This window comes from Perissodus microlepis, chromosome 7 (genome assembly GCF_051167445.1).
Source record: "Perissodus microlepis isolate ML-2025 ecotype Zambia chromosome 7, ASM5116744v1, whole genome shotgun sequence".
Lineage (NCBI taxonomy): Eukaryota > Metazoa > Chordata > Actinopteri > Cichliformes > Cichlidae > Perissodus > Perissodus microlepis.
Genome location: NC_140467.1, coordinates 5,348,014 through 5,374,068, shown reverse-complemented (window position 1 = coordinate 5,374,068; position 26,055 = coordinate 5,348,014). Strand labels below are relative to the sequence as shown.

At 41.6% G+C, this 26,055-nt stretch overlaps 2 protein-coding genes across 2 annotated transcripts in view; both read right to left on the bottom strand.

Annotated features, from left to right (window-relative positions):
- Positions 1 to 21,663, bottom strand: part of abtb2b (ankyrin repeat and BTB (POZ) domain containing 2b) — a 40,912-nt gene extending 19,249 nt beyond the window's left edge. Inside the window, exon 1 of the mRNA XM_084932972.1 lies at positions 20,224 to 21,663. Within this exon, the coding sequence (XP_084789098.1) occupies positions 20,224 to 21,115 (892 nt within the window). The 5' untranslated portion in view covers positions 21,116 to 21,663. The remainder of the gene's footprint in view (positions 1 to 20,223) is intronic.
- Positions 21,664 to 23,201: 1,538 nt separating this feature from the next.
- b4galnt4a (beta-1,4-N-acetyl-galactosaminyl transferase 4a) overlaps positions 23,202 to 26,055 on the bottom strand; it is a 145,595-nt gene continuing 142,741 nt past the window's right edge. The window contains exon 20 of the mRNA XM_084932971.1: positions 23,202 to 25,514. Within this exon, the coding sequence (XP_084789097.1) occupies positions 25,400 to 25,514 (115 nt within the window). The 3' untranslated portion in view covers positions 23,202 to 25,399. The remainder of the gene's footprint in view (positions 25,515 to 26,055) is intronic.

The following is a 26,055-nucleotide window of genomic DNA, read 5'->3' as shown; positions in this document are numbered from 1 at the left end:
AGGGATTCATTCTTTTGTGGTCATTATGGTTCCATTTCTGAGGCTGACCTTGCAAATGTCATGTGGGGAATCTCGGCAACAAATCAAAGCTGAAACTTACCACAAAGCCTATGGCAGTTCCCAGCCCATCTCAACCATCTCTCAGGAGCGTTACTGCTGCTCCTAGCTCAGCCAAGCTATCACTCACGACTATGTTTGACATGCTGTCGAAAGAAGGTCAGAACAATCCAACAACTAACTTTTTGGTGTGCAGAAAGTTTTTTGAATGTAGTCCAGGGAGCCTGTCACTCCATGTGTCTTCATAAGTGGTGTTACATGGTTTCAGTTTCAAAACTGAAAAACTAAAGTATAAACTGCAATCTGCAAGGACAATATGCCAAAAACTCTGATGGAAGAGCTGATGAAAGTTGATGCATCCTTGCCTTCCTTCTTGTGCCTCGACCCTCACTCTGTTACTCTTGTGTTATCTCTCAGTGCAACAGTTTGTTCTACTTGAATAACTTGTTTTCAGCAGAAATGCTTTGTAGCAATATTAATAGGCTGGATATCTAGACTCTGGAGGACATTACCGCTTCTCATATCACCGTCCTTGGGAACTTACCTATTCAGAGCATGTTAGGCATGCCAGGCTTTCAGACTGCATTTTAAACTCTCAGAAAATAACTGTCATACATAACAAGGCAAGAACATCTGTGTGATTTTTAGATTTTAACTTTTCGGTTTAACTTCTTCTTCCCACTGGCAAAAAATACATTCTTTGACCATAATTGGTCTGTGTGTGTTAATCTGTTTTGTCTACTGTAAAGAGAGCGTGTGAAAGACACAATACATTGCTGTATATTCTCACTGAGCTGATAGAAAACTTGAGACTTCTCACACACAGCATGCACACACACACGCACGCACACACACACACACACACACACACACACACACACACACACACACACACACGTAAACACCTGCCTCTCCTCCTTTAACAGCCTCTTCATTCATTACAGGGTGGATGGATCAGAGAGTCAAGGAAAGGGGGCTTCAAAGACACTTCCCCTGGCAAAGAAGGAGCTCTGACTCTGGTTTAGGAGGCTATAGACTTGTCCCTTTGTGGAGACTGGAATGTGGACAATCACACAATAGTACAGTGTTTGAAAGAGCTGTCTTTGGGCGTATATCACTCCCACCGTCTCTTGCCTTTGACACCACAAACGACCACACTCGTGCTTCATTCCTCTCCAGTGGAATCCATATGCCAGATGTGATCCTTCACTCATAGTCTTGACCTCTTGTTTTCCACATGTAAAGGCTCCAAAACACCTGTTTTTCACACTTCCAACGTCACCCGCACAGCCCCATTCTTTTGTTTCTAGGCATTCCGTCTTTAACACGGCATTGACCGGGATTTGAGAGAGAGAATAACTGTAAAACTGATGACACAGTTTTATTACTGTATATGTGTATATCTCTGTTGAATCACCATGATTAGTTGTGGTCAGCTCCACTGACTACAGTACACAGTGTTAAAAATATACATGGATTTTCTAGCCCTGGCAAACCCTCCTAATGATCTTATCTAAACAGATTTTTTTTGTAGGACAAAGAACCATTCAGAAACTTGAAGTGGGTATTAATATTTGGGCTTAAAATAATCTAGCATTTGACAAGTTAGCATACAAGTTTGTACTACCTATGTGGAGCATGGACAGAGAAGCATTCATAAGTCGAAGCTGCTGACAGTTAAAATCTCAGTATTGACTAAAGTGGCCATACACTGCAGTATTTGTGTTCAAATCGTTATGGTTCTGAATTAAAAGGCAACAGAAGCTAAGCCTCTCTTTCATACGCAGTCATGCACACACCCAGTCACACACCTTTCAAAGCCTGAAAAATCACAGACCTTGGTAGACAAGTGAAGTGAGGTCTGGCCAACATCCCTCTGACACCTTTGGCAACCCCTGGCTTTAGGGGGGCACAGGTCAGAGGTGGTCTTCAGCTGGGGCTAAAAAGGGAAGTAACCTTATCAGCTGTGTAAATGTAGCTTCCTGAAGTCACTGACTGAGAACAATTACAGAACACACTAAGATACAAAGTTACGTGAGAAACCATTTTCTTTACTAGAAAGATATGTAGGGTAATAATGCGCTACTCCTGTCCTCCAACTGCTCCCTTAGAACTGGCTTAAAAGTAAGTGAGTAAAACTAAGATCGGAAAACAAGCATTTAAAAGTGTGACATGTAATTGCAATGCCTGTGCTGAAAGTCTAATTTCTGCATTGTTCCACTGTCAGAAGTCAAGCCAAAAACCCAGAATGGAAAGCCACAAAGATTAGATCTGAACCTCCATGTAGGGACTACTAATGTGAACAGAATGTCTGAACTTAAGGTTTTAGGTCTTACTATTTGAACATCAACAGACCTTTTTTAAAAGTGTTACTTCAACCATGAACTGTGCTGCTCATTTGTAAACTCCAACAAGATGGATAAAAGATCTAACATCTAGACATGCTCAAAGCCATGCTGACAAGCCAAATTAAGTGGTTCCATCAGTGCAACAATATGACCATTGAGCTGTAAATATGCTCTGCAGTAGCATACCTACAACCACCCCCAACACACTTTCACTCATATTAGGAGTGGCAGGATTCAGGAGGGCTGGCTTCGGTTTCCCACAGACTTGAAAATATCACATTAAGCTCCACACAACCAGCCCTAATCCTAAACATGACTTCAGCTTTCTCCCTTATCCTCTGCCTTCCTCTGCTCTCTCTCTTACCCTCTCTAATCATGTTTTATATTTTACACTCCAGGCTGACTGTGGTGCCTGGGGTGAGCTCGTTTTATTCAGAAATCCCCTTTTCTATATGCTCCATATAGTGTGCAGGAAAGGGACACTATAGCTCTATTATTGGATGACTTGTTTTATAGGGTTCGCTGGCTTGTTGTACAGTACTCAGGCTGTAACTATACAGCACAGGGAAGCTGGTCTTGTTTCTTGAATGACACAGGATTATTGTCATTACGCACACATATAAACATAACCTCAAATCCACCCTCTTGTAATCAATGCTCATGAGGTGAAGCCCTTAAACAAAAATAAAAAAATAAAACACAGGAAAAATAGAGGAGTGCAAGTATAATAGGAGCAGTGTAACTGTGCTTAGGTTTATAGACAAGTTCTCATTATTGTCCTTTTTAAACATCAACAGATCCATCTGCTGAGTGTTATCTTATGGTCTTAATAAGAGTGGACATTATTGCATGTAACAGATCAAGGGCTGGCCTTTTAAAAAGAGAAACAGTTAACCTCCTCATGGGCTGTAGGCTGGGCAAACACGTACAAATTGTGTACGTGTATGCATGTGAGTGTGTATTTGCGCTAATTGCTCCCTTTCTGTCTCTGTGATCAGCTCATTTTCTCTCAGCTGGAACTTGAGAGTAGGAACAAAGAGCCAGTCAGTTTGGATGGCAGACAACATGGTCATTGAGCAACGGTCTGAACCTGAACTCGACACTGACTCAACTCTCAGTGGCACATGCTAACAAAAATGAAACAATATTACAACAATCACAATCCTCAAGAGTCCGGTTTATAGGAGAAAAGAGCTTTCCTGTCCAGCTGGCTGTGTGTGTGTGTGTGTGTGTGTGTGTGTGTGTGTGTGTGTGTGTGTGTGTGTGTGTGTGTGTGTGTGTGTGCACACGACCAGTGATGGATGCTTAAAGCCAGAACTTTGAAGGTTAAACGTGATTTTTAGCTGGCAGGACCAATTCACAGCTTCACTGATGATGTGCATGAATCCACTACCTTAGTTTGAATTTGATTCACATAAACGCAGTACTTCTGTCACCATTAAATTATCACACTACCCCCAAAATAAACATGAAGATGACGACAGAAATAACCCTCAGCAGCACGAGGCGGTTCGATGCACATGGAACTGTTTAATTATCACTTCAATCCCTCTCTATGTCTAACACCTTTAAAAAACATTTTGTGACTCACCATTTATTAGACTGAGCTTCTAATTTCTCTCAGCTCCCTGATTTATTTTTTCTTTAAACACACTAAATTTAGCATTCACAAATTAGTCTGGGCAATAATTAACACAATTTCAAGAGTGACGTCCACAGACAGTCACACTTTCAAAAGCTTGAGGAGATAAATTCACACACCGTATCCCTCTGAATGTCTGTGTTCAGATATAAACTTTTTTCTACTGCAGCATGGTTCTCATAATCCAAGTAGTGGTTTTGATAGTTAGGCTTTGGAGTCTGACGTTTTCAAAGAATTGGATCCAAATTCCCCCTTGTAAATCTAAAGCAGTTTTCTGCTGATTAACATTCCGGGTTTGCCTAGGCAGAGAGCAAAATCATGATGCAGTGAGTCAAACTGGGGGCTGGAAACAAGGCTGGTGGGGTGGTGGGTAGATTACGATAAGTACCGTAGGTCCTCTCACTCTTTCAATCACTGCTTTGCTTCCTTATCTTTGTCACTTCTAGGCTAAATCTGTTTCCCCCTCACTGAAACAAACTGATACAGAGGGCAGCAATCAATCAGATCCTGTTTTAAGCAACACAACATCCAAAAATATTAAACAGTGAACAAAAAATCAAGATGCTAAATAAGTGAAACAGTAGAAACAAACCTTTTGTCATTCAGCATTATCAAGAAGAGCTCCACGTTTTGCATACTGCTCGTATATTCTAGTTGTATACAACTGCATCATAAAATATTCTGTGATTACAACAACATAGTCTGTGTAATGTGTAGCACCCAAACAAAGTAAAGTAACTCAAGCAAAGACACTTTCAGTTTAAGTGATTAAAAACTCCAGAGTCAGCACAATGAATGTGGAAGGCTATGATGTCTCTTAAAGACAATAAAGGATTTGTAGAGTAGTGCTGCATTAACCCTCTTACTACTACACATTCCAATTAAACCTGCATTAAGAAAGGACAACCCACAGACATCCCATTATAGCCTGCCATTGGTGAGATAAATAAAGCGGATGAATGTGCATCATTTCATGGACATTACAACTCATCAGCATTTCTCAGCAGCAGTGAGTGAACAAAGCTGAGCTTTGCTCAAAAGGCCAGCGGTTCTTTGTGTGGCGTAATTAGCAGGGCTGGGTCCATTTACATCTGTCTGCCTTTACAGGCCACTGATGACAACAACAACAACTGTCCTCAGTACAAAAAGACAGGAGATAGTTCGATACTGGGAGGGGATGCACAATTGTAACGTTGTACTTTGAAAGCGGACAGAGCACCTCATGCAATTAGTCAGGAAATCAATGTCAGTGATGGAACATCTGCAATATTGCAAATAAATCAATGGGCCACCCTAACCTCAGGCACAAATGATGACATTGTGATAAATGTGCTTGCTCCAGTCTGGCCACACACATATAAACACAGAACGAACTAGTTGTATGCGCCAATCATTGACATGTCATAAAGAGCACAAATGATGGGGTCATGTGTCAGTCTCACAGATGACAGCAATAAGCGGATCAGAGCACTAAATATCCTCCGTCTGTGCGACCTGGGTGCGTTAGGGACGGGCAGGGTGTGTCAAGATGTCGACCTCTTTAGCAAGACGTAGTAAAATAGCTTTAACCGGACCAGTCACTTTATTCAATATGCTCTATGACCCATCTGACACCCACTGAGGTTTACAGCTCACCTATGACCCCAGCACACCCCTTATACACCCCTTCACACACACGGAACATAGAGGGAGTGTCCGCACCTCCAAACAAAGCCGACTAAAAGACCATTCCTGTATTCAGTTATGTAATCACTTGACCCCAAACTCTTCACATACATAAAGCCACAACTGGACACACAAAGACACATATCCACCCTCTTTTGTGTTCATGAGGGAGCAAGTGTCCACGTGGTGGTCAGCAATACAGGAGACACGTAAAAGCTAAACAAAGCGTCATTGTGTCTTTACTCTACTTACAAACATGCCGATGGCATAGTGGTGGTGGGCACGGAGTTTGGGAGTTCTTGTGTTATCTACTCTGTTTTCCTTAAATATGCTCAAAATGAAAAACTGAGAAAAGAACTTACTAACTTTGTGGTAATCTGCATATATGTGAAACCACAATGCCCTTCTGTACTAAAACTGAAAATACAGATACAGTGTTCACTCCAGCGTTTCTCCGCTTCCTGTAGAAATGATGACTGTGCTTCTCTGCATTTCTGAACTTGAGTTCCCATTTTGTGTCATGAGTGTGAGAAAAAGAAAGAATGAATAGAAAGAAATAGAAATAACGAACAAAGAAAGAAAATTAAAGCACCAGGCTGTGTGAATCTGGTCTTGGCCACTCAGTTTATTTTTGTGCACCTCAAGATATAACAAGACATGAAAAAGCATAAATCTCTGTCTGGTGTACCCATTTATTTCTTATTTCTGTACTTCTGACTAACTGCAAGCTGGCCAAATATCACAAAAAGCAGTCAGTGTTAATATTTCTGGTTAAATAAGAAAATGACTCCACTAAGAAATACAAATACTGTAGCAATTATGTTAAGTCATCATTATTTTGTAGTACAGAGTAACCAAACAGTGATGTCTGTCCAGAACAAATATTTCAGAAGTCTATGATGAGTTTGTGTTGCTTCTTCTCTATAGGGGGCACCTGCTCACACATTCCACAGCAGCAATCACGGGAGCTACGCAAATAAAGTTGTGGGAGGTGAGCATGTGTGTATACAGGGGTTATGTTTGTTACTGCGTTCCCAGCTGTTGCTTCTGCAAGTGCTATAGACAAGCTTCACTCATTCAGTCTCCTTTAAATGTTACTAGGAGTTCATTTTAGCAACTTAACGTGAGATTTACCCCTGAGGTATGCTTTATTGGGTCTTTCCGCTATTGTAGCTCTGTGAGTATGAATGTGTGTGTGACTGTGTGCAGTCAAGACGTAGGTCAAGATGAGTCTCTTCCATGGGTCTCTGTGGACCACCCACTGAAGCCCCATGCTCTAAGCAGCAGATGGGGGAAAAAGGCAAGCATCCCAGACAAGATGTCACAAGAGACTGTTGCCTTTCTCAATCTCTGCTTCTTACAACTGCAAAACCAGAATACTTTAACAAACAGAGGATTGTAAGAAGTACAAACCATGCAATGGATGAAGCCAATTTGCCTTTAAAGAGATTAATAGCTTTGGCAACTAGTGTGTGTGTGTGTGTGTGTGTGTGTGTGTGTGTACACATTTCTTCCTGAGCATAGCAGAAGACCCGGTCACTTTACTTCAGCTGACTTTCCCACACTGCTACCCAAAGCCACAATGGCTAAATAATAACTGACAGTCTGTTAGCCCTTCCTAACACAAACACGCAAAAATTCACACCCTGGCACACATGTGAATTTTATATTACCAACTGTATCCTTTACAGAAATTAATATAACCTGGCAGGAAACAAATGATAAATCATTGTGACTGACACTGCTTGAAACATATTCGCAATCTTAACAAAATAAGAGGGTATAGTGAGTGGAGAAAAGTTTCCAAATTGCTGTACAGTAAACCCACTCAGACCTGTAATATGTGCTGAGTGTTGAGCTCAAACCACCATGGGTATTGTTAGTAAATCATGACTATTGAGAGGTGCTAGCCACATCCTGACCACACACAATAAAACACACACACCCCTCTACCCTTCCCAGAGAGAAATAACTGCCCAACAGCCAGAGACGCTTTAAACAGGGTGGTGTGCGTGGGTGTGTGAGTCTTGTAGAGGAATGTTTATGTGTAACAAATTTGGGGAGAGTGTGCGTGCACACATACACAGATCCAATACAAATGAACAACCTATTTTCATTCTCCTGTTCTATATGCTGCTATAGTCTGACTGTGTGTGATGATGACAGCTGAGCATATGCACGGGTCTCGCCATCTTTATTCACCATCCCTTGCAATTCTTTCTTGACAGGCTTTTACTGGGCAAAATCTCTATTTTCTGCCCCATAATTCAACAGTTTTTAAAACTCTCTCTAACTTTTAGTTCTTGCACTTCCTGTCCCATTCCAAGACAAACAATAATGCTTGCTTTGCCCACACGGGAAACCCCATAACCACATATGGCTAGACAGACAGAAGGAAAGGTTCATGGGATATTTCATTCAACTGCTTGCCAAGTGTTCAGAGTTGGGTCTTGGAATACCTAACCTCATAGGTTTAACACACACACACACACACGGACACACATGCATGCACACACACACACACACACACACACACACACACACACACACACACACACACACACACAGTGTTTCCTTACCCTTGAACAATTCCCAGGCTCCAATTTCAGCCCCCATGCAATCTCAGAAGGGCGTTCAGAAACAGCAGAGTGATAACAAGCAACATTTTTACCTTCAACCACTTGAAAGAAACATGAAGAAAACAGAACATAAGATAATAATGATGAGATCTAGTGTACAGAAGGAATTCTACATAAAGACAGTGATATATATTTGTATAGGGCTGCCACGATTAGTCGACTAGTCACGATTACGTCGACTATCAGAATCGTCGACGACTGATTTAATAGTCGACGCGTCGTTTGAAGCTTTGTAAGATCACAAAAGACGCAGGAATAAGTAGTAGGATTTAAGAGTGTAATAACGGACTGAAACAGAAGATGGCAGCACTGCATGTACAAGGATGCCAGCTGCCGTTAAACCCCGAAGAAGAAGAAGTAGCTCTGTCCCAGAATTCATAGCGCAGCCCAGCTCAGTTTCCAACAACGGCGGCAGCTAGTTAGTTTTAATATTACTCTTATTATTCTTTCTGGGTCACAAAATAAACGTTTAACATATTTTCAGGCGAGAATGTAGCTGTGTAAACCTCAAATATCTGCTCAGTTTATCAAGACACCACATGTTTTCAAAAGCGCTCTGACATTTTCGGAGACGTCTGTTACCCACTAGCTCGATAGCTAGCCGGGGGCAAGGCTCACTAGAGTCCGGTGAGAACACCGGACTCCCGGCAAATCGTTTTCAAACCCACCGCTGTCTTTCGCTACTCAGGTTAAACATATATAAGTCACTTAGATAACTTAAAAATGTTATCGTTTGGCTTTTTTTTTTAGTATTTTATTTGTTCCTGAGTAAATCGGTTTGGCTGAGATTAAAGTTATAGTTTTTACACAGCTGAATAAACGTCAAGCAGACAGCTGATTATCAGAAGTGTGAGATGCTCGAGAATATACTCCGTTGTCCCGTTATATTTTAGATAGCAAGGAGTTTATTAAATTTCACAGAAACAATCTGCAGATTTCATTAAACTTTAATAAACTATCATCTTGTCTTTATTTTTAGTTAGCACATACCTTAAACACTTAAAGCTGTAAGCTAATGATAGTTATATAAGAGCAGATGCTGCTGGTGCAATAAGCTGTACATTACGTCCAATGGATGATGATCTGATTAGTCGACTAATCGCAAAAATAATCGGTGACTAGTCGACTATCAAAATAATCGTTTGTGGCAGCCCTATATTTGTATATAAAAAAAGAAAAGAAAGATTTTTCTGGTCCACTGCTGAAAGCCAGGGTTAACCTAGCAGTCAAGATCTATACAATATGATACCCAGAGATCGCTAAATATATTTAAAATAAGACCTCTTGGGTGCGTTTTCATGTGAACATAATTATGCTTTCCCCAGTCATCCTCTCTGGGTAGCAGGAGTCTGCAGGAGTGTGCGATACAGGTTTGTGTGGGAAGTCTCTGGCTGACCTTTGGCCAGGGGTACTTGGCAAGACAGAACTAGAGATGAGAAAAGAAAGAAAAAGAAGGCAAAACAGGGAGGAAAAGGGTTTGAAGGTAGAAGACGAGGAGGAGTGATTCCTTGATTTTGGTTTTACACTGTGGTGACACACAAACCATCTTGCAGAAATGCAAATGAACTCATACATAACAAAGACAGCCACAGAAAAAAAGCCAGAGAGTGTTAAATGGAAAGTTGCATGTAGTGTATGAGCCAGGGCATGAATAGCACTTGACCTGTCAGCTAACTGCTGACCTCACTACTCTGTAGCTACTAACACAAGTTGGCCAGAGGGTAATTATGGGCTACAGAGCAGCGGTCCACAAGAGCCAAGAACCACTAGGCAGGTTCAGCTGTTTTTTTCCCCTCTGTGCTTGTCCCTCAGGCCTGCTTTTCTCACTGTGCAATTCACGACTTTTGAGTAAGTCCATAATTTATTCCTCAGTATGGACATGTTAAATTATTTTAAAACACACATTCATAACCCTTCTCTCTTCCTGACTGCTGGCAAATTGTACCAAAATCAAAGCTCAATACAAATCTATCATTCAGTCACTGTCTCACACATACAAAACACTATGTCACTGGTTTCCTTGTAATTAGATGATGAAGACTCTCGCAGTAACGCAGAGTAGCAAGTGTGACTGATAAGAATAAAGAGCCCTCTCTTTATTCTTATCAGAGGGGGGGGGGGGCATGGAAGGAGAGAAAGATGGAGCCTTTGGGAAGCTTCCAGGGGTCAGGGCAAGCAGAAGCTTAAATCAAGTTGTTCTTTCCCAGCATGGCGCTGGAGATTATAGCTATCTATTCACATATGATGGATGTAAAGAATGTGTGTTTTCTTTTCCACTTTCCTTTCCTGAAAAGCAACAGATATCACATAGAGATCCCAATGAGGTTAAGAAGTACTTGCTATCACAACTCCATTCAGAAAACAAATAAACCCGCTCCATGCTGATAGTGTAGATTCCTTTCTATCTGTGTCTGCCCGTTTGCTACTTATCAGACTGTGCTTATATCTCTGGTGTTTTTGATTTTTTTGTCTTAGTGTGCAAGCGTGTTCTGTTTGAGTTATCTTTGTATTTTCAGACAGCAAGATAGAGCCACAATGTTATCAGAGTCAGAGAAGCACCAAGACTTCTTCCTCAGTCTCCACATTTGGGCTTTCCTCTCAGGCTGCTGTCGTATGTACATTCTCCCTCGTTCCCCTGACATCAGACTGGCTGGACTGTGGAGCCTGCCTGCAGACCTCATGTCAAAACAAAGCCTTCCAGCAAAACAAATTAAGGCAGTTATGTTGAAATGTTTGCATGGCACCACCTGAAAGAGTAAAAGCTGTTCTTTTTGGCTGGGGCTCGGCTAACTGGCTGGGTGTTGGCGTTGCAATATTTATGACTTGCTAACCCTCAGGCTGACTCCCTCCCCACTGCAAGCCTTAAACTCGCAACACATACGCCCCCTGCATCTCCATCATGCAGACAGACACACCCTTTCTTAGCACCTGACTGGAGTACTGAAAGGCTCCTTCTGTGGTGGAGGCATTTCCTGCCAGGCTATAGACAAGTATGTAATTGCTCGGGCATTTGTCTAATGGAAAGTCATGTTGACCAGCTCCACAACCTTATTTTTCACCTCTGTTAACTGGGTAGGTTTTAGATTTTAACTTATTTGTGAATGAGCTTTTGAGAATTCCTTTATAAGACTTATTAACAGAAGCGCCACAAGGCTATATGCGGTGCGTGGTCTAATATCTAATGCAAAGCATGTGGAAATAAGAATGGGCTATAATTAGTCACACTTGTATTTACAGGCCACGCTGGTGGAAGAAATGTCTAATCCTAACACATTTAAAAATCCCATTGGGCTCATGGAGAGTTAAACCAAATTAGGTTTGATGAGCTGATGAATGTGTTGGCATTGAGGCTGTTTTCTGAGGCTGCAATTTGCTCCTAGAAGTCTAAAAGAGGGGAAAATATTGAGTACTTTAGTTTAACTCGTGCTCTGTTTAACTCCTGTCTGACTCACTTCCTCTACAGCCTCTCCATGCATAGACAAAAGCAATACAAACTCACTTCAGATCACTGAAGATCCTAATAGACCAATTCACATTCAGAGAGAATACAAGCTAGACTGCAGAATTAATAAAATAAAAAAAAAAAACAATAAAAAAAAAAACAGTAAAACTGGATCACTGTCCACCCTTTTTCTTAAGCCCTTAACTATTAGATTTTTTTTAAGGTTACATTTCTCTGAACACGTTCAACAAAGCCTCCTTTCACTGGTATAAAATTCCTACCACATAACACGCTTTCCCCTCCACAGCTCAGATTATATCAGTCCTGGAGAGGAAATAGTGCTGGTGTCCAGCACTGTCTGTGACCCAGCAGTGACACACAGATGGCCAACACAACACAGAAACAGAGAGAGCAGATGTGGCTAAAAACACAGAGGCCATCAATTCGCAGAACACATCCAGTCAAACACACACTTCCATGGACATGGGCCCACATATGTACACAGTTAAATACAGATGTAGCCCAAATAAGCGGGATCGTGCCCAAGGGACAAATCCAGTGCAGACACATTGTAACACAAACAGAGTGTTAGGTCAGAATTTTCTTAGTGCAACAGCAATAGCATTTAAGCCCTATAAACACAACAGAGACAAAACCTATGTATAATGGCTTTCAAAGGAAATGCATGGTGATTATGTATAACTAGGAGTCTTTAAAGTCTGGAACTTGGGAACTAGGATAATCTGATGATGTCCCCAGAAACTCTGTCCTCAGCGTAATCTAACCTTTCATGTCCAAAAACATACCTCTTAAATCAAAGTGTATGTCAGATATTCTTAAAGTCATACTTTTATTTCATCAAATGCATTTCATTGTTGGCTTTTCCTAATAGTAGACATCCTCTTTTGGTTACCTATGAGATTTGATCTGTTTATTTCAGTTTCAGGAAGGAGTACACATGTGGTGGATGTGCTGTACAGATCTTATCGACAGAAAGAGGCTTAAGTCTGGAGCAGAGGGTGTCCTGTCTTGACAGAGTCTGCTTTCCTGTGCCCACATGTGTACTCCATATGGCTCCTTCCCTGCACTAACCACAAGGGAATTCCAGGAAACCTAACTGTACATGGTTTTGGTCTAAAAATGCTGTGTGCTGCGGTGGCTCTTTTAATCACCATATATCCATGTGGATGACCATGACCCAACAGGTGATGTTTTTAGAAGATGGCAGTGCTGGTTAGAAGGTTTCAGATGCAAAAAAGAAAGAGAGAAGATATACAGCAGTAGGATTGGATAGAGAAAAATAACATAAATGTGCCAGAAAAGACTGGAATATGACTACCTGATATGCGGTTACAGAGGTAAGTAAGTAGGTAAGTAAATAAATAAATAACCAGATTTGATAGGCCATACCAAGAGAAACATTTCAGATGAAGCCAAAGAAGTCTGCAAATCAGCACAACTTGGGAAAGGGTTGATATATCCTGTGATGTGGGCAAAATCTGCTGAGCCTCAGAGTTTAGATACGTGTTGTTGTTGATGAAGCTGCAGGCTCGACATGCAAACAAACACATTCCAGTGTCTGGTGAAGAAAGATTAGACAGTTCAGGGAAGGGAAGACTAAACAAGTAGTACCCTTACTCACGATGGCAATGATAACCAACAGCCATACTCTGCATCCATTTCTGTCACTGGTCACGGGCATTTTGAGAAAATTTTAAAAAGCAAAACTCCTCTTTGGGCATTCAGATAACTGCATCTTCTTGAATTCGGTGAAACAGAAGTAGACAGTCTCCACTCATCACTGTGTTTTAATGCCTTTGTTAGCTGTCACTCTGTCAGCCCTTAATCAACCATGTTGACAGATAAGGCTAACTCAGGACTGCACACAGTCCCAGTATGCACACTGCAGTCCCTCTTAAAAGCACAGATACCATCAGAATCGGACTAGAGGCAGAAATGGATGAGAGTACATGACATCAAAGCAGAGACAAGCGCAAGAAATTTCAAAGGCTGCAATGACCTACTTCTGGCATGTATGCACACAACTCCTTTAACCTGTCAAAATGGGCACTGTGCTCACTGAGCCTGACACACTTACCAAAAAGCTTGTCATAAATGCTGTTCTTGCATTGTGCTTGCTTTTTATTTTCCATTGCTTCCATCCTATTCTCTCTATCCAACTTCTCCCTCTGGAAAATTGGCTCGTTGTTCAGGGAGTTAGAGAAACTACTCCCATCGTTAATGCAAACTATGAACCAATGCTCAACCTGCGAGTGATGTACTGTGAGTTGGGCCTTGGTTTGTCCCTGTGAGGAAGAAGCTGGTATGTAGAGTATAACAGCTTGTTCTAGCCATGCAATGGCAACTATTAAGCTAGCGTACTTATGCAATTTTGTTCGTCTTTTTTGTACTGTCAACTACACTGATGGGAATAGTGATACAAAGACAACAAACTACAATAAATAGTGTATTTGGATCCCGAAGGACTAAGGTGAAATACTCTACTTGTGTAAATTTGCAAATACTCATGTGTACAGTAGTGTATGTGCATATGTAAATGAATATCAGTATGAACTCAAGTGTGACTATCTCGAGGGGATAAATCTGTGTGCACAATGGTGAGGCTGTGTTTGCTTTTCCAGTGCAATATATCTGAGATTTGCAGTCTCCACACACTGCTTCTCTGACTCTGGTGGACAAAGAGGTCACTGACAGAGTCACAAAAAGCTCCCTCTTTCAGCTTGTTTACAAAAACAACAGTTTAGACTTTAAAGGAAAGAAGAAGAAAAAAATACTTTCCAAGCTCGGCTGAAGAACATCCAAAAGAAGCTGTGCCCTCATTCAGCACTGGCTGGAGTGATCACAGCCTTTACTTTGGCTCCCAGGCTGCATGTACACACTGGAGCAATCCTGCAGACAGACTCTAACCCTTCCTCAGCTGCAGACATTTGGCTTGAATCTACCTGGCTATATCAAGTCGACTCCTACAGATTTCACCAGAGAACGCAGCACAGAGTAATTAAATCCAATCCCTGCTCACAAAAATGTGTTTCCTCTTAAACTGCACACTTCCCAATCCTTCTCCATGCAGTCCTCCCATCTGATCTATTTGTGTGTAATTAAAACATTACAACCCAATCACCCACAAAATGGTTCTATATTGACTACAATGGCTGGCTTTAGTTTTGCTGGGGGATACAAGCTGCCGAAAGGGTGCATTCCAGCTAATGCCTATTAGCAATTACAACCATGATGCCTGGCACTGATTTTTTCAGAGTAAGAAGCAGGAAAGCTGATTATTTTAGTAGGGGTTTGTGGTTTGACACAGACTTAGGGAGTTATTCAGAGTTTACTCTTTGGGATATCTGTGAATGGAATGAATGTTTAAAGGCAAGGCGGAACTGATCTGCACTGGCCCAGAAACAACCAAATAAAGGACTGAATGAAATATGAATAAAGAGTTTGTGTGCATCTGTGTATAGAGATATTTTTTCTCTTGTACTTCAGCTAGAATGAATTGGTTGTGTTATTATCTTAGGTTAGGTCCTTTATAGCCACTTGATTGGGCAGATCTGACAAAAAAAAGCAAAAGAAACATAAGCACAGAAAGTTTAACCTCCTTGGTTAAACTACAGTGAGCCCCCCTGAGCCATGGGGCGACCATGGCTCAGGGGGTTGGGAAGCGCATCTGTAACCGGAAGGTCGCCAGTTCGATCCCTGGCCTCTCTGTCCTGGTCGTTGTGTCCTCGGGCAAGACACTTTACCCTACTGGTGTTGGCCAGAGGGGCCGATGGCGCGATATGGCAGCCTCGCTTCTGTCAGTTTGCCCCAGGGCAGCTGTGGCTACAACCGTAGCTTGCTTCCACCAGTGTGTGAATGTGAGAGTGAATGAATAGTGGCATTGTAAAGCGCTTTGGGTGCCTTTAAAAGCGCTATATAAATCCAATCCATTATTATTATTAAAGGTTTCAGAAATTGGTGACCTTCTGGCTCACATCCAATCATAAATGTACATCAACAGTGGCTTTCTGATGACATGCAAATCTACACTGAACACAAAACAAAAAAAGAGGTAAAGTGCGTTCTTCTGCTGAAATAGACCACTAGTATCAGAAAATACCGTTGTGTTGTCAATGATCTCTAAAGATATCAAGTTAGGTGGTGCTTTGTGTCAATGTAACATCCATGTGAACATGATTTCTAAGCTGAGCTCTGCCTACAGTGTCGCACTATCGGGTTAGGCAAATGAGTCACACTGTTTTAACTGTTTACCATTCAGTGATGAAGCGTTTACACTTAAACACCAAAGTATAAATGGTCTCACGCAAATGCTAAACTGCAGAGACACGGGCAGGAGTATAAATAAAGCTCGTGTCAGCCCTTACACTGAGATGATGCAATGCACTGTTATTCCTCTTAGATATTGCTGGCATTCAGGCAATGCTCCAAGATGCCTGGTTAAAGATTGCAACCATTTGCCAGCCTGTCATCCTGCTTCCCTCATTAGCTTCCCGAGCTGTAATCCCAGCCCTATGGACAGAGGAATGTGACTCTCCCATTGCACATTTTTCAGTGTAAACAGGTCAAAGAAGTTTTATAAACGTATAACTTCCCCAGTTTGCTGACAGAATAATGGCTCAATTACCGATTTCCAATATTGAGATTAGAACTCTGAATCTAGACACAAAGGAACAACTGCTTTCAACTTTGCAATCACTATTTGTATGTCACTTGACCTCTTTCCCATGAATATCTGCCATGCCCATCTCTTTGGTTCCACTCCCTTCAGTGATTTACTGTAAACAGTGTTAAGAAAAAACGTGACTCATGCTGCTGTAATATGATAGGAGGTACATTGCCAGAAGGCAAAATAATGTTAATACAGTTTTATTAAAAGAGACAGGAGTTATACCTGAGGTGGTTCACAATATGAACTCCAAGATTATTGTTTGACTTTATTTTCATTAATTTAACAGACACAATCACCTGCATGAGAGGATAGGAAGTCAGTGATAATTTCCTGGTTCAGTGCTATTGGCTTTTTACTAGTCAGACAAACCATTCGTGCCGTCATATCTGTGAAAGCATCACTCATGGTTTGCCAACAAGGGTCAGTATCCGCAAAGCCAAGTATAAGAAACCACAGATGAGTACAGTGAAACACAGCACTCTAAAGGGTTGCTGTTTTTACAGCTGGGACAACACAAGCAACCACTGCAATCAGTGACATTGACCATTAGCGTGAATGCAGCCTGGTACATGCAATCACAAATAAAGCTTTAACACAAAAGCACGAGAGTCTAGTGAAGCATTAACCCCATCCACTAAAGCTTTAACACTTAGTTTTGTTGGCCCTTCAAACAAATGTCTGCCGGCAGTTTTCAAACGGGTCACCTAAATTAATCCGTGTGGATATTTAGGAAAACGGGTTTGTTGTTAATGCTCGTCTCCAACATACCCAACACTCTTGCGAGCCCTTAATATTATTAACATTTTTAGGTTTTTTCTCCCAAAACTCAGTTTGATCCTCACCAGATTTGTGCAACAGGGGAATGTATTTTCAGAGTGCTGGTTTCTCCATCTGTGTGACCACAGCACTGGGCTCCTCTCCCTGCATCTCTCTGCCCACTGTTCCCACGCCTCTTTATGGGCTAAATACATATTTAGGGAAACACTGAGTAGCAAATCATATGCTCTGACAGTACACCCCAAACCCAATACTAGCAGTCTTTTTACTATCTTCATAGATTTAAAGAAAGAAGAGAGAAGAAAAAAATGTTGTTAGTACTGGACTAAGTTTATCTATCCATGTATGATAGTTTGAGCATGAAAGCTCTCTTTCACTGAGCCCCTGCTTCAGACTATACAAGTATTCACATTCAAGTTTTAGAACAGCAATCCAAATATCAAACTACTGCCCAGTGCAAAGTGTGAATGGGGCTGGTGATTGAATTTAAAGTCATGCCCCAAAATAAATGATCCTCTAGTCAACTGTTTGCAAATCTAACTACTGGACTGCTGTTACAAGCCCCTTGAGAAAACAACTATAAAGTCCGAGAAAAGCGGGAAAAAGTCCTCCAAACACTTGAATGGTGCTCACTTGGAAATTGTCCTATTAGCCAGACCAAAGCTTAACACACATCTGTGTGTTAGACATAACGATCAATGATTTCATAGCCACTTCTGCTGTCCATTAGTAAAGCTACTACTCTGCACTTTAACATGCTCCACTGTACTGTCAATACAAATTATACCAGGAAGTGCTCGCTCATGCCATTTCCTTGTGAGGAGAAATAAATGACAAATGGATTCTTCTGTATAGTCACATTGTGTATAGCGTTCAACCAGTGCTGTAGATCCATTTATATGCAAGCAAAGAAGACTAAATTGGTTTCAGGGTCTGTGTGCATGTCAATGTGCTCGGGTGAGTCTGCAAGTGTAATGAATAAGATCCTGGCACATCACAACTGGGTTTCTCTAATGCACTCCCTGTAGACCAGAAGAAATAAACAGATAAAGATGAAGTGGATGTGGATGTGAACGCAATGGCAAAAAAAAGGGAGAAAGAGGGAGAGAGACAGCCAAAAGTTAGACTAAGCATGAGAGGGCAAGAGGAAAGGAGGGAGGGAGGGAGTTTTCAGTTTTGTTATTGGAGCCGTACAAGTCATTTCTAACTTAAAGAGTTCCAGATGTGGGTCAGCCTCTGAGAAAGAGGCAGAAAGATGAAGTGAGATCAAGTGAGAGGGAGGAGTTTTAATAGAATGTGCCATGCATTCTATATGATCAATAATCTACCCTCCCATACTGGTTTGTAAGAAGGAAATGGATATTTGTTTTTTGTTTGGCAAAAGAGGAGATGTTGCTCAGCAGTAGGGTTGCCGTTTAGGGTGTAGGGTGTCAGGTGGAAAGATGGTAGAGGGGTATGTGGCTTCCATATCCCAGATTTAGCCCTATAAAAAGCTATGGTGGTCAGAATAATAGTCTGTTGTTATTATATGCACACACACACATCACACGATGGTCTTTCTCAAGACCAGTGACTAAACTCACCAAAATAGGCCAAACCTAAGCTAAAGACATCTGGTGAAGTAATGTGACAAAAGCTGCTTTTTAACTTTTTTATGAAATAGCACCACAATTCAAATGTAAAACCAAACAACAGGCCTGTCTAGTGTACAGCAATGTACTGTTTATAGCACTTGCAGGCTTAAATGGAGCAGATATAATGATGAAGCCACTGGAAGCTGTACAGACTTTGAAATGGAAGGTAGCAGTTAATACGTGAATGCATGCATGTGGGAAAGTACTATCTATTACAAGCACATTGATCTCAGATCAAAAGTTGGCCGTGTTACATTAGCGTCTTCTCCACATGCACGGCACACTTGCACATAACTGTGCAAGTGTGCCTCATAATTGTATTTAATATTGACTATCTATAGTTATTTTTTCTTTCTCTCTCTCTCTGAGTTGTGTATATTGTTCCTTGGTGCGTGTATGCATCCTCAGCATTTGCTTTGACTCCCTCGGTGTTTGACTAAGCTGCACGATCACACAACAAAAGGCCATTGTGCTGCAGTAAAATAGCTCTGCTCCAGGGAGCTGGTAGTGGGCCACAAACAAAGGCTGGTTACACTGTCCCAACACAAGCTCATGCATCAACTCAACACTGGGCTGCCAAAACAGTCATGGAAAGAGCACTGTGAGTGTACTAGGGATCAGCAGAGAAGGCGGAGAAAGAGACTTGATTCAGAAGGGATGTGAGGGTGGAGGAAACAAATGGGCAGGGAGCAGGATGCACAGCTGTAGCTGGAGGAGAGAGGAGGGAGAGATGTAAGATACAGTATGCAGGGATGGTGGTGGGTGAAAGAGATCTGTCTACCAGGAGCACAGGATGAGGAAATGGAAGAAAGAGAGGATTTTAAAGGAGTGTGGCCAACACAGCGAGAGGCTGAGAGGTGAAGTCAGCGCAAACAGAGAGCTATGTCAACAGACAAGCCTCCTGCCTAGACTCTGAAGGCTCTCTGCACTCCAAACCACAACAGTAGAACACCAGAGTGACATGTGAGGACTCAATCTGGCTGGTTGAGTCTTTTTTCTCAGCAATTTGTTGTTTTGTGACTTTGGTTGAACAGAAAATGCCTTCTTTGCCCACATTAGAGGCAATTTTCTTACTCTGACAAGTCAAATTGGCAACAAATACATCAAATTCTCATGCACTAAAAGCTGCTGTTGTAATCAGCACCAGGCCACAATTAACCTTTTTCCACACATGGACTCGGAGGGAGTGGAAAGTTGTGATCAACACTCAGGAAGACCAATATGTGATACAAAAAAAATAGTATGCAACAAAACATTCACTGAAGGTCCTCACTCTATGCTATGCACTGTTAACTTAAATGCACTTTTATATACATCATTTATATTTACCATTAGCGTTCTTCCCGCAGATGAGGTGCTCATAGTGTTGCAGGACTCCCCACAGCTCCGCGTCATTGTTGACCACCCCCTCCATGGCCTCTGCACTCACCGTGGTGCACCCTGACCCCAAATCAGGCCCTGAATGACCCCTCTCGGCCATCAGCACCCGGGCACCTATCTCCTCCACCAAAGCTTCCATGCATGCAGTTAGGCATATGGCCGCATACTCGTGGATGCGCACGGAGATGCGGGTGTCCACCATCCAGCGGAAGAAGCGTCCCACAGAGAAGGAGAGGCCGCAGCGGGCGGACTTGCCTTTCCTCAATAGTTCACCGGCACTCATGCTGTACAAGGAGATGGCCTTAACTGTAGCAGAGACGCAGTAGTCGGCGAGGGCCCAGCTGAGCACCAACTTCATGGCACTCTGCACTTCGAAGCGTGTGCAGCGGCAGTGCATGACGCTGAGACGCTGAGCCTCTCTGGAAATGCGGATCAGAGCCCTGCGGAGAAGGGTGGACAGCCGCCTCACAGCCTCCGGTGAGAACACAGGTGTAGTCCCCCATTTCATGCTCCCACTCTCGGCCACTTTACGCAGTATTTTGGCCACCTCCTCCTCAGTCCATGGAAACTCTTCCAGTTCAGGTAAGCGTGGACACTTGGAGAAGATGTCCTCTGGGTCTTCTGGAAGGACAGTGTTGACAGTGTCCCAGCTGTTGTTTCTGCTATTCATGGAGCCGGAGTAGTACCACCAGTTCCCCCGGTGAGGGGCCGTCATGAATGCCTGGGAGTTTGACTTTGAGGAGGACAGGCTGAGGGATTTGCAAGAGTCCCCCGCCCCGTAGCCCGAGTCCAGAGTTAGGTCCTCCAGGGTTTTCATGTGGGCATTGCTCAAGCCAGCCATTGTCGTCCAACGGCCTTCACAGAGACCTTCTGGAAGAGAGGCGAACCTCCTCAGCGGCTTACCTGCAAAGTCAGAGAAGCAGCTGACGAAACTCCTCGGCGAGCTGGACGAACTGGTTACACAGCGCAACACTTGTCAGACATGCTGTGGAGTTCAGCGTGGGACGGCGAAATACTACAACTCCTTCAGCAGACAAAGTCCTGGTTTTTAGAAAGAGCAGACTGAATCAAAACTCTCTCTATTTCATTTACAAAAAGGACAGCCAGGATGATTCAAGTCGCACCCGGCTCACCTTCCCCCTGATCTCACCGGGATTTAAACTTTCCTCCGGTAACCTGTCTTTTAAGAGATGAAAACAGTCCTTCCGCGATTTCAATGCAGACAGAGTCGAGTTTACTTATAAAATAGCTCCATGTAGCCGCTCAACAGACAGAAAGTCTTTGTTTTTTGCGCAGATAATTGTGGAAAAGTTCGAATATATATCTCTGCTCTCCTCTCACAGCTCGTCGTCACGTACAGTGTACCGGAGAGACTCGGCTGCAGATGTGCGTGAGGAGGGACTGCTGCTGAATGACAACGCGGAAGCAGCTCAAACACCAATCCGAAGACGCCCGACTCTCACGTCAGCCAATCAGAGCACACTTAAAAGCTCTCCTAAGTTGGAAAACAAAAGTAAACTTAATTTCCCCTGAAAGAGGGATACCGTAACACTGACGTGTATGACCTACTACTGCATTTGCCCATTATCCAAGTATCACACAATGTTTCAGATATTTAGTGAGAACATTATTTTATAAATATATTATTTTGTCAAATCGGGAGCTCAAAAATACTATTAAATATGATTAAATTATTAAATACTATTCATTGTAACAGTAACAGATACACGGCACATCATCCAGTCCCTAGTTAGTTCCTCACGTTCACTCAGAAGTACATGGCTTGTTCACTGCATATTAGTCAACTGCACTGTAAGTGAAACAGATACTCTGAGCGCCTATTAATGGTGTAAGACTTATACCATATGAGGTGGAGTAAAGTTTACTTTTGACTGTACAAGGTTTAGGGTTTTCACCGAAAACTGCATTTAAGCTTATTTAGAACATGAAGGAAGGCAGAAATACTGCAACAGCTCGAATAATGAGAGATTTTGTAGTGGTTAACTAGTAGTGCACTGTAAATTCTGCTCATTCAGCACCAGTTCAGCAGAACTAATAAAAAATAGGCCTGTTACTACCTGCTTCTCATTAGTCTGCGCTCACATAGGCAGGGTGTGTCTCGATTACACAAGGGGTTTAAAGCACAAGACTCACTCGACGTACCTGCTGGACCGCAACAGTGGCTGCAATAAATGTTATCTTGTATATACAGACCCACATGTTACAGGACATATCGTCTGTGTGCTTGAAGTGGAAAAACCCAGTCCTGATATGTACATGCACTCGTATCATGCTGTCTGTATTAGTCAGTCATAGAAACTGAAAAAAGTAAAGTACATGTAAACTCCCCAATTTCTTGCTGTTAGTCAGAGCTTGTCTAAAGCAGAAGACACACGGGACACGGGAGAGGAGATCACAAGGGGTCAGCGCTTGCCTCATCCAGACCTTGTTTAGCTGTGGTGTGGACAGCGCTGCTTACCTCATGGTCTAGAGAGGAAAGCCGCAACCGTGTCAATGATTAAATGTCAGTTCTGCTGGGAAGTTTTTTAATGGTAGCGTCATGATGTTTCACTTCTCACATATCACTCATATGTGATCAATGCACAATGAGTTCTCTGGATGTATTAGAAACCATTTTTCCTCGGAGGAAGCTTCATCACCTGACTGACGTCATCGTAGCGTATTGAAAGTAGTAATGTTTCCCAGACAAATTCATGTGTAATACTCTGGCTGTTTTGTTCATGTAGATTTCCCAAAAACAAATGTGTAGCATATAAATAATAACAAAAAGCTATAATTTGCAAATCCTTCGAACACTATAGTTTACAGAAAATATAGCAATGGGAAAATGTTATTTATCCTTTATATTGACAAATAGATGTTCATTTAAAAAAAAAAAATCGTGAAATAATTGAAAACTGGAAAAGTCAGCTGTAGTAAGCTTTATTTCTCTGGCAATGAATCACCCTACCTCTGCTCAAAATATGTTGAGCAATGTTATTTCCATGTCTCCATTTTACCACTTCACGGCCCGTGTGGGACGAGCACCACCGTGTGGTCAGAAAAACAAATAACATTTTTATTTTACTTTTGTGTCACTTTTTCTGTATTGAGACCAGGGTTCCAAAAACATAAATAAACGCACAACAAAAAAACTAAAATATTATCCAGATGTAAGGATAAAAGTTTATTTGCAAAAACAAAAAACAAACAAACAAACAACAAATGAAAATAAAAGTACAATACATTCTTAAAACCTTTTCTCTACAAAACAATTTCACAGAAATTACCTCGGAATGTATACTTATTTTTCATTTTGTAAATGTTTCATATATATATATATATATATATATATCTATATATATATATTCTTATATTAATGTGTTTCCTTTATTTTAAATAGTCCCATGTGAATGCAAAATGATGTACAGTGTAGACCTTTTTTTTCTGTAGAGGCAAAAAAGGTCTAGAGGGCATTTTGACAATCATATAGTCAATAACAGATAGTTAGTGTTCATCCATATACATGTCCAGCCAAGAGCCCTCCAGCCACTCTTCCTCAATATAAGTGCCATGTTGCATAAACAGAAGGCATTAGGAGCCCGGCCTCCAGCCAAAATAATGGGAGCAGGTGGGGTCCTACTGGACTGCAGCTGCCAGTGACTCTTTATCACACCCTCTGTTCCCACTCAGTAGTCATTCTTAACGATTCTCCTTCCACTTCGTATCACTAAAACCTCAATCAAACCTGTCCTTTCTTTTGAGATAATACAATAAACAGTGACACTTCTATGATCCTTTAAAGAGAACATGATTTTCCTCTTTTTACAGTATATCTGAATTTACACTGACATTACAGCCTGCTGATAAATACCGTTGTATTTCTGTTTGTCCCGGCCCTCGTCAGTCATTAAAGTAGCTTAAAAACTGCCTGCAGCCAAACCCTGATAAAGGCACACATTTGTGAAACAGCCATGCCTTGCACCACCGTGTCCCACACATGAACTGGTCTCCCTTCTGTTAGCGCTTAAAACAAGCTCAAACAGAAGAGTATCTGTATTTTCGACAGCCAAGCATTCCCCGTCTCTGTGGGATTTTAATACGAGAAATGAAGTTTACAAACAAAAAAATCTGTCAGTAGATCTGAAATGCTCACAAATTCAGTGTTATTGAACAGGAATAGCATGCCAAATGTAAGCACATGCTTAGTCCAGATAAATAAAAGTCCCTTGTTAAAACAAAATAAGAAAAACCCCTCATCACTTAAAACAAATCAAGTCATAACCAATAGCTTGCATTATTATAAATGCTCTATTTTAAAATTGACATTATAAAATAATATTACAAACAGATACAAACACACAAGTTAGCATGACAAGGAAAAGGATAAAGAAAGGAATAAAAAAAGGTGATACAGAAGGAGAAAGAGGGGCAGAAAGGGATGTATCTGTTTGAGAAAGGGCTTTTTCTGAACGGAAAACTTTCTGTGGTTTATAATATCAGATACAAAGAGGAGTTCAGCACCTCAGTCATTCTAGTCAATGATATTTAACAGGTAGAAGTTGATGTACTGCTTTATCAAACAAAGTGTTCCTCTACTTGAGCTACAACCCTGCGTCTGAATCGTCTTATCAACACGTTGACACACATTCTATTAGGCTCCCGCGTGAGAGCATGTTAGCAAAAAGATCTTAGGTTGTCTTCACATCTCCGTGTTAGAAAAAAAAGGGTGCTTTCCGTCATGGCAACACACCCACACACCTATATATACATACCCACACATACAAACACACACGCTCTCTGCTTTCCAGTCTGTCTGAAAACATTGCACCAAAAAGGACAGAGAGAAGGAGAATAAAAATAACTCTTCTCTCTGTACAGTAGTTCAGTCAGTGAGGCAAAGTGATGACTCAGGTCCGTCTGCGTAAAAAGCACGCCTCCAAATTTCAAATTTGGAATCAGTTTCCTCGTACAGACAAATACACAACAGGGTCCGAGGAGTCCCTGAAAGGAGCCTGTTTCGAAAAGGCAGAATTCAGGCAGTGAGCGAGCTCCGACAGGTCTCTCTCTCACACACACAGTGGGTCTGCAGGTACGTTTAGGATCCTCTGACCAACAGGCTGCGCTATCCCTTGGGAGTTTTTTTGTTTTGGGCATTCCACATGCCTCTCTTGGAGTGGTAGTAGTGAAAGAAGTTCCTCAAGCGTAGTCTTTCTACTTCCAAACCGTTCTGCAGGACCCTAACGAACGAGAGAGACAGAGAGAAGTTTCTTTTTTTGTCTCAGATCATATTGCAAATACACTTCTACACTAAAAGATAACCCTGCATATAAGCTGATAACCCTGATTTTCATGTGTTCGTGTACTTCTAAATGAGAATTTGGACATGAACAACATGAACATTAGAATGAAGGTACGCTGTATTTTATTACCTTGAGCGTTTAAACAACACGTTGATAAGTGTGTCCTTGCTTTAAATTACTTCTTTTAAGTCAGGTAAGGTCTTTTTTTTCCAAGTCAGAAAATTGTTTTATTCTGATACCGCATGAATACATAATAATCTTCGGTTTCTTTAGCTCAAGTTTTGAAATTGCTACAGCTATAATTTCCTCTGCCACAATGCAGATTAAAGGACTAACATTGAAAAATTACAATTTAAAAGATAATTTCCTGATCACTATAAACATAAATGTTCAGCTTTTTAAAGCTTCTTTTGATCTTCCCTTCCTGAGCTGCACTTTCACTAATAATATAAACTTTTACAAAACACAGGGACATTTT